Source organism: Hordeum vulgare, chromosome 2H (assembly GCF_904849725.1).
Source record: "Hordeum vulgare subsp. vulgare chromosome 2H, MorexV3_pseudomolecules_assembly, whole genome shotgun sequence".
Lineage (NCBI taxonomy): Eukaryota > Viridiplantae > Streptophyta > Magnoliopsida > Poales > Poaceae > Hordeum > Hordeum vulgare.
The window spans coordinates 584,581,299-584,590,892 of record NC_058519.1 but is presented as its reverse complement, the minus strand read 5'-3'; the positions used below and the strand labels follow the sequence as shown (position 1 = coordinate 584,590,892).

At 42.3% G+C, this 9,594-nt stretch overlaps 2 protein-coding genes across 2 annotated transcripts; one reads left to right on the top strand and one right to left on the bottom strand.

Annotated features, from left to right (window-relative positions):
- Nucleotides 1-283: 283 nt before the first annotated feature.
- Nucleotides 284-1,154, top strand: LOC123430638 (dehydration-responsive element-binding protein 1E-like). Its single transcript, XM_045114493.1, has one exon. It carries the CDS (start codon nucleotides 348-350, stop codon nucleotides 1,002-1,004), a length of 657 nt encoding a protein of 218 aa, XP_044970428.1. The 5' UTR covers nucleotides 284-347; the 3' UTR covers nucleotides 1,005-1,154.
- A 7,063-nt stretch (nucleotides 1,155-8,217) lies between these two features.
- On the bottom strand, nucleotides 8,218-8,833 carry LOC123430637. The gene has a single exon (XM_045114492.1). The coding sequence runs from the start codon at nucleotides 8,821-8,823 to the stop codon at nucleotides 8,338-8,340; it is 486 nt and encodes a 161-aa protein (XP_044970427.1). The 5' UTR covers nucleotides 8,824-8,833; the 3' UTR covers nucleotides 8,218-8,337.
- Nucleotides 8,834-9,594: the final 761 nt, after the last annotated feature.

The following is a 9,594-nucleotide window of genomic DNA, read 5'->3' as shown; positions in this document are numbered from 1 at the left end:
CCAAACCCAGAAACGAATAGAAGAGAAAAGCCCAGCAGGCCACAAGCCGAGATGGCCCATTGCAGCGCGTCGCGGGCGTCACCGTCGCCTTCCGTGCAATCTCCAGCTGGTCTGACAAGTAGCTGAAACGCACCCCACCTAACCAACCGCCGGGTCGCACATCGCGCTTCACTTCACTCCGGCTGGCTCCTAGTGTCACCCCGCGTTTGCAGCAGCGCGCCGCACGCGTTCCTCCGCCTCCCGTCCATATGCGTAGCTATATAAATAGCCGCCGGATATCTTCCCTCCCAAACTCGTACCAAGGCAGGCATGCAAAAAGTAACGGAAAAACAATCTCCAACGGACTGATGGAGTGGGCGTGCTGCGGCAGCGGCTACTCGTCGTCGGGAACGCAGTCCCCGGCGGCCGGCGACGGGGAGGAGGGCTCGTACATGACGGTGTCGTCGGCGCCGCCCAAGCGGCGGGCCGGGAGGACCAAGGTCAGGGAGACGAGGCACCCGGTGTACAAGGGGGTGCGCAGCAGGAACCCCGGGCGGTGGGTCTGCGAGGTGCGCGAGCCGCAAGGGAAGCAGAGGCTATGGCTCGGCACCTTCGACACCGCCGAGATGGCGGCGCGCGCGCACGACGTCGCCGCCATGGCGCTCCGCGGCCGCGCCGCGTGCCTCAACTTCGCGGACTCGCCGCGGAGGCTCCCCGTGCCACCGCAGGGGGCGGGCCACGACGAGATACGACGAGCCGCTGTCGAAGCGGCCGAACTGTTCCGCCCGGCGCCTGGGCAGCGCAATGCAGCTACCGTGGCGGCAGCGACTGCTCCGCCGGTGGCCTTGGGAAACGCCGAGCTCGTCGCAGACTCTCCTTACTACCCCATGGACGGGTTAGAATCCGAAATGCAGGGCTATCTTGACATGGCGCACGGCATGCTCATCGAGCCACCACCAATGGCGTGGCCGTCGACGTGGATCGAGGAGGACTACGACTGCGAGATCAGCCTGTGGAACTACTGATGGCGCGCACCATAGCCGGCCCGACCCTGGCGTTCACGACTCACTGTACATACATCTTATTATGGTCATCCAGGACAAACCTGTACTTGTGGTGTGATGGTGTGTGATGTTTTCCTGCTATTCTGATGAAAATGTCATTGATAGTGAGCACACGAGTCCGCATTACGACTTAAAAGGGCGCGTCCATTTACACGTTGCCGTTGGACAGGCAATGTTGGTCAACAAACACTTAGCGCCAGAGATCTTGGCACTCTGAATTCAAGACTTTACTCGACTGATTCATACGTTTCCTGCTTTGAGATAACTCGGTCACAGGAACAGGCTCTTGCACTGTCGCAGAAGTTTCGAGAGGAGTTTTTCAGGTTGCATTCCGGGATGCAGATGCAACCAGCGGAGAAAGACACTGGCAAAGAAAAAACAGCGGAAAGACATGAGCTGTCCATGCTCCACATTGCTTCCAACTCGAGACAGAAACATCAGGATCAAAATTGGATGGCCCAATCGCTTGTCAAACTCAAGCATTTTACCAAGTCCGACAGCCTGTCAGGACACGAGCTATCTTGAGTTAGACACTGCAACTCCTCCTTAAGTCAAGCGACGGCCTAGATGCGTGGAAACCGCTTCAGGGCTTATTCGGTTAATCCCCACCACAAGGGAATTGAAGAGGATTGAAGGGGATTGAGGAGGATTTTGACTTGATATTTTAGTGTTAGTTCTTAATTCAGCTATAAACAGTCACTGAGTGCCTTTGTAATGAAGTTAACTTTGCCGTGGCTCCTAGCTTCTACTTCTTCTAATATTGGATATCCATTGCGGCTTCTACTTGCTTCTAATATTGGATGCATTAAGGTTATCGTCGAGAGTGATAGTATGAATGCTCTCGCGGCAATGGAAAGCCCGAAGGTATATATAGGACCCGATGTTACTATTATCACTCAGGCCACTATTTTATGTTTGGAGTTTTCAGAGATTTTCTTCATACACTGTAATAGAGATGCAAACCTAGTTGGAGATAGTCTAGCTAAGTATTGTTATAGTACTCATTTATCAGAGTCTTGAGAAGGAGATTTCCCTCATTTCATTCTTCCTCACATTGTAAACGATGTGGCTATTATTTGAGGAATAAATTTTGAATTGTTAAAAAAACTTTGCCATGGCTCCTAGCTTGGAATATAAGCCGGAGAGTAGGTGGATGGGCGACACGACATGAGAAATAAATCCTAGTTCTACCATTTTTTCATGGCGCCGCCGGCTACACTTTACCTTGTTGTTCTAGTTCCTCCTCCCAAAGTAGCTTCCTTTTATCAATTTCATAAGTTGTTTTACCGAAATTGCTACATCGTGAGTTCACAGATCATTGGAACCCTTCTGTGATCCTGACAGTTGGTACCAGAGCCTTCGATTTGGACGAAATTTTTGTCCCCCGTGGGTTTGTGATAATCCAGATTAGCTGTAGAGAATCCCCGCATTGATGAAATTGGTGTTCCTCGAGTCCGACTCTGATTTGCTGCCATGGGAACGAGCTCGACACGCTCTTGGGAAGCTCTCGCGCAAGCAGCAGAAGAAGTTGTCATTCTAGAGGTTGCACAACAGCAAGCCAGGGGTCTGTTTAGATTGGACTGGCAGTCAATAGATCTGTGACAGGAGGTACACATCCTTCCTTATCTAACGAATCGGGTATGAGTCTCAATACTCCTCCTCACAATCATTCGCAATTGAGCCCCATACTTGAGGTATCAACTCCACTATCGATTTCCTGAGCCAACTTGTCGGGGATATAACCTGTGTATGTAACCCGCCTACTCGTCGTTCGGAGCCTGCGAGTTTCTACCACTTTTGACATTTTAGGCCTATTGCAAAAATTGATTACAATCATGGCAAATCAAAAGATATTGTAGAATTGTATCTTAGTTGCATGAAAATTGTTGTCATGTTTTTTGTTACACCAAAATATGTCTAAATTCGCCATGTACAAGAATGTACAATTTTGCCATATGACAAGTTTTAAACTTCCTAGGATCGCCATGTGTACATTTCAAATTTTTATACACCTTTTGCCACTCTTAAAAAATTCATCCGATTAATCAGTTAATCAGTTAATCGCTACTCGTTGGATGACCGATTCGAATAGCATCTATTCATCGCACTAACTTCTGAGGCCGATTAAATGGCTTGTCGTGCAGATTAACTACCATGTGAGGCCGAATAATCGGTTGTCAGGAAGATTACTCGTTGTTGGCCTATTAACTTTGAGACAAACAAAATCCAATTTTTTGGCATGTAACCTCTCCCATCCTCCTATTGCTCCTCGGTAGCTAGGATTTGTTCAAACAATATTATTTTTTGGTATATTACATAGCTAACAACATGAGAGTAGGGTACAATACATAAAAAACTTAGAATATTTCCGGAGGTTCCTCTTTAATCTACAGTTTAATGTCTGACCTATTAATCAAGTTAAAAGGATGATTCATTGATTAATTGGGACTCCCAAGCCAACCAAGTAGCTGCCACTTACCGATTTCCTTAACAATGCTTTTGGCCATGCTTTTTGTAAAAAACCATTTTTTTTACGAATTTTCTATGTGACCACATATGAAACTTTTGCCATACTATTAACAAATTCTATAAACATTGTTTTGTGAATCGTACGCCCAAAATATGCATTCCGTTATGATATATACATTTTGCAATCATTTTCGATTGCAATTTTTTTGAAACTTAGATGTGATCTGTGCACAAAAATTGATCATCGACTTTTTACCTTTTTAAGAACATCATTATTCCTAGTTTTTAGCATTTCATTTTTTTATATTATTGGCATGGAAATACTTATTGTTCTACTTTCCATGGCAACTTATCTCTTCATTGACATGACAAGTTTATCTAAATTGCCATGGAAATTTTTAACTTTTATTGCCATGGAAATTTCTATTTTTTCCATGGAAAATTTACATTTTTTGGCCATGGCATAATTATCTATACTGACATTGCAATTTTACTCTCACATACAATGTCGAATTTGTACTTTTAGTTGATCATCGCTAATTCAATTTACTTTTCTTTTTCGCCATGTCAAACTCGCGTTAATTGACATGGCAAATTTACCTATATCGCCATGGTAAATTTTAGATTGTATTGCCATGGCAATCTATACTTCTATGTTTTTTCCATGGCAAGTTTTAACTTTGTATTTATTTTGCTATGGCAAATTTATGTATGCTTTCATGGCAACTTTCTATGTTGTTGTTTTTTACTTTTTAGTCGATCATGGCTAATTAAATTTACTTTCTTTTTTGCCATGGAAAATTGACCTTCATTGACATGGCAATTTTACCTAAATTTTCATGGCAAATTTAACCTTTTTCCATGGCAACTTTACATTTATTTGGAATGGCAAAATTATCTATGCTGTCATGGGAGTATTACTTTTACATATTTGTCAAAATTTTACTTTTTAGTTGATCATGGCAAATTAAATTTAGTTTTCTATTATTTTGCCATGGAAATTTGAGCTTCATTTACATGGGAAATTTCCCTATATTGCCATGGCAAATTTTAACTTTTATAGCCATGGCAATTTTTATGTTTCATTTTCCTTGGCAATTTCAAATTTATTGCCATGGAAAAAAATATCTGTATTTCCGTGGCAATTTACTTTTACATACATGTCAAAAAATTATTTTTGTCCAATATATGGCAATTAATTGTTTAGTTTGTCATGATAAAATTCAACTTACGTAGACCATGGCAAAACTTAATTCTTAACCTGGCATAGTTGATGTTAAACTTTTGTAACACATCAAAAACTTTGATTTAATTTATCACAGTAGAAACGAAATTACTTTTGGAGCTCGGCCTCCTTGGTGGCCTTTAAATTTAGATCCAGAATTCATGAAAATTCATATTTTTACATTTCAAAAAATTCTAAAAAATACAGAGATAAGTGAGGGTGTAACACACATGTGTGAAAAATTGTAGAAAAAAATACGTTGAAATGAGGCTTGTACAAAAAAGACAAATCCGGGGCTTTTTAACACATGATACTATTCATGTCGAGGCCATGGATTTGTCTTTTTTTGTATTGATCGTATTTCAAGGTATTTCATCCTAAAAATTTACACACATACACATCACATCCTTCTTTACTTTCATTCTTGTTTTCGTAAATTTTTGGAACCAAAAAGTTTCAATTTTGATTTTTTCGAAAATTTCGAGCTCCATGGAGCTCCGCCTTCAAACGTTGGTTCTCCAATAGAAAACGATAAAAAATCAGAGCATTTTCATTTGCTTCGTTATAATGTGTTATTTGTTTCCCTTTCTGTATTTTAAGGAGAAGGACAACCATTGGGAGGCGTTCAGGGCTTCGGCCTGTGGGGTCTCATGCCGAACGAAATCTTTCATAGGGTCGATCTGCGGTACTAAACTTTCGCTCGGCATGGAAGTTCTTCATGTCGAACATAGGTGTCCATAAAAAGAAAGTACTTTCTTTTAAGAATCAATAAAAGAAAACCTTTTTGGGTGATGATAACGCCCACACGTGTAGTAGAAGAATAACAGCCCACACGCTCAATTATCAAAGGTTGCGCGAGGTCACCGCATGCATGCACAAGTGACGAAACCGATGATGTCAACAAGATTTTTTTGTCTTTTTAGTTTTTAAAATGCTTTATATCTTAAATAATAAATTTGATTGAAAAATCATTTTCACCATTAAATCCGCGCGACGAGATCTTCGAAACTAGATCTCATATTGATATGTTTCAATGACTTTTTTAGGTTAAAAGTTGTCGTGTCTATTGCACATAAATTGCCATTATGATTACATTAAAGTTGTCATGATATATTTCAACTACTTTTTTTTTCTATGTTTCAAAGAAACTTTGACATGTTATAGAAAAGAAAATTAACAAATTAAACTTGCCACGATGAATTACCAAAATTTGCCATGATCCATGACATAATTTGGAAAAGGTTCATAAGTAAAAAAAATAAAATATCATCAGTTATTTTAAAAAGGCATGGTCACTCGCTCAAATTTGCCATGAACAATAAACTAAAATTGCCATGATGAATTATTTAAATTTGCCATCATACATGCACTAAAATTTGCATGGTTCATACAAAAAATGTTTTTCATGTTCAAAATACTAGAATCTTCATGGTCAAAATACTAAAATTGCTATGATCTATAAACTCAATTACCATGATGAATTACCAAAAGTTGCTATGATCCATGAATTAAATTTTTCGTTGTTAATTACTAAAATTTGCCATGGACAATTAATAAAAATTGCAGCGAAAAGTTGTTGAAATACAATGGTAGCTTTAAATCTAGAAGAAAAATTGTATTAAACATGTCGTGACAACTTTATTGTAAACCTTATGACAACTTCAGTGTAAACATGTGGTAACTTGTAGTCTAAAAAAAGTCGTCAAAACATATCAATATGAGATCTAGTTTTAAAGATCTCGTCGAGACGAATTTAATGGTGAAAACGGATTTTAATTGAATTTTGTATTTTAAGAGATAAAACATTTTTAAGTCTAAAAAACCAAAAAAATAATATTAATATCATATGTTTGATGTTGCAAGATGAATGGTTATAGAGGCGTGTGAATTATGTTGTCTCGTGCCACGTGTATGAGCGTTAGCATTTAGGTTTTTAGAATCAATAAAACACTACATATTGTACACATGTGATAAGAAATTCAAACAATTTTTTTTAAATGTACAAAATGTCAAAGGCCAAGCACAAAATCGAACTTTCCCGTGCAAAGACATAGCCAAAGCACACGGGCAGGCTAGGCTACTACCGATGGAATCCTATAAAGCACGGGTGAGCACTTCAGTATACTAGAGATGTGTTTGGTTGACTGCATTAGGTTTAATTATCTATTTGATTGTTCGTATACATTATTAAGCTTGCATCACATGAACTTTAAAACAGTTTCGAGCCACAGCCGCGAGGTACTGTCGAATCAATAGTTTTCTGAGAGCTAGACCCAAACGATGCACAATAAATGCACACGGTGGTCTCCTTGCACACAAGAGGGGTTTGAAGGGACGGGAATGTGGGTCTTCTTCTATCTTCACTAAGCTTCTCCCTAGTTTCCTTTTTTCCTTCTTTCTTGTAATCTATACAACGATTCGAGGTATGCTCTAAAAGAAAGATGCACATCGATGTTACGATTTCATTTTTACGACAGATTAGTAGTTCCGTCAATCGTAAGTGCCTAATGTCATGTTCATGTTCGGAGCTATTTCATACTGTCATCTATCGTTCATTTGAAATTTGCTTTTACCGATAGCTTCGTTTCGCAGTTCCACATAATATTCGTGTTGCAAGTTTCTTGTTTCGATGATTGTTCATCTTGGTCTTTTCTCTTTGATCCGTCATGGACCCGTAAACTGTATTTCTTCTTCTCTACCCTCCGCCTGAGAGTCCTCCTTTGACCCCTTTTGATACGGGTGTCGTTCCTCTTGATCTCGTTGCCCGTGTCCTACTACGCTGGAGTCGTTTCCGGCGTCGGTTATCTCAGCATCCTCTCTCTCGACCTATTGCACAGATGCTGCCATGGCGCGAGCACTGCGTTTCTCCTCCTGCGTCATCAATGTTTGTGCAAACTTTCTCTATAGTGACGAGGCTAGCAACTAGTTCGCCGCGTGGCAGACGGGGTTACTCGTGTACGACTCCAAGCTCATTGTATCAGACGCAGTGTCACAGCCACCGTCCACCACAGTCGTCATAGTTCAACACACGCTGCATTTCTCTTTTTCCATCATTTGCCTCAGCGCTCCTCCACACAGACTTTTTGTACGACGGGATGCTAGCAACTAGTTCGGTGCGCCACTGACGTGGTCGCTTGAGCATGACTTTGTGCTCGTTGTGTCGGACGCAGAGCAACGGCCACCTTCCATCACAGTCGTCATGGTCCGACACGCATTCCATTTCTGCTCCTCCGTCCTCTGTTTCAGCGCTCCTTCACATGGTCTCTCTATGCATGGTGCCGCTAGCAACTAGTTCGCCACGGCGCCGAAAAGAACGCTTGTCCGAAACTCCATGCTCATCGTGTCGGACACGGCGTCGCGGTCACCGTCCGCTACAGCCACAAGGCACGATGTATGTTAAATGTAAATGCTAGTTTTTAATCATATCCCACCTATATACAATCAAAACCCGATTAGTTATGTGACAAACATTATGCCAAAATTATTTTTTAATGTGAAAGGCGTATATGTGAACAACCAAACAAAATATAGATGTTGACTTTTAACCTGTTTTTCTTCAAACAGGTTCCATTAAGCCTGGCTGAGCTAGCCAGCCCCGGCTCATACGAATCGAGCCAAGAAGGGAATCCTGGGGAGTTCAACACGGGCAGGTGAGTCCGTAGGGTGCCGGCCCCGGACTCCACCGCCACGCGCGGAGCGCGCCCACCCACCTCGTCCGCGCACATATACCCTCACCGCAGATCTCCATGCCCCAGCGCGCGGCTTCCGCCGCACGCGAGCGCCCCTATCGCCCAACCAAGCACCGCCGGCCACGTAGAGCGGTGGGGCGATCGGGCCGGACGTTTCAGCCGTATTTGAACCCGCCGGCCGGCACTTGTCCCTAAATTTTTTGGGCCGGTACAAGAAGCCAGCTCTGCCCGGCACGGAGCTCCACTCAGCGCGCTCTGCGCTTTGCGTGCCAAGCGAGACGCAGGATTTGCCACGGCGAGTTCGGATTCCTCTGGCAAGTTCCATGGGCAGACGGAGGTGGTCCTGCCTCAAGAAAAACATCGACTCAGGCCGAGGCTTTGGAAGCCTTTTGCTCATTTTTTGTTGCTTGGACGCATGTTCGCCCTAGAAAAGTGTTTCTCAGCGGCCCAGGAGTGCATGACAGCATGGATGTGATTTCCTTACAAAGAAAACTGCTATAGTTAGGTACTACTCTCTTAGTTTTCAAATATATCATTAAAAGATTATATACGAATGTATATAGATATATTTTAAAATATAAATTCATTCATTTTGCTCCATACATAATTCTTTGGTAAAATCGCTAAAAATACTTATATTTACGAATGGAGGAAGCAGTTTAATTACTAAATAACACTAAGATAAATATGCCTTGTAGCTTTGCGCTAGTAAACTGATAAAACTCCCCTAAACGCTCGGTCACACAACTGGACCTACTCAAACGTGTTCACTTTCATGAAAGCAAACCGTCCGCAAAGGCGATGGTTGGTGTCGCCGTTAGACGTCGTGAACGGTGGCCTCCAACCCTCTTCCTCCGCTGCTCTGGCGGCTGGTGGAGAGGGGTGGGCTCCCATTTTCTCTTCCTGTTATTCTATAGGTTTAGTGTTTCGTCTTCGTCTAATAATATCAATTTGGTGAGATTAATGTTGTGTCTAATAAGTTGCCCTTAGTCTATTCCTCCCATGAAGATGTTTTTTTTTTCTATGGCGCCGCTAAGTTGATGGCCTCGTCTGCTTGCCGTTGGTTCAAAGCGGTGGGCCCTATGCTTTCTATGTCCAATGGTTGCCGTTTTTTACGGCGGCGCCGATAAGTGGGACATATTAGTGCTAGTACATGGTTGGTGGTTCG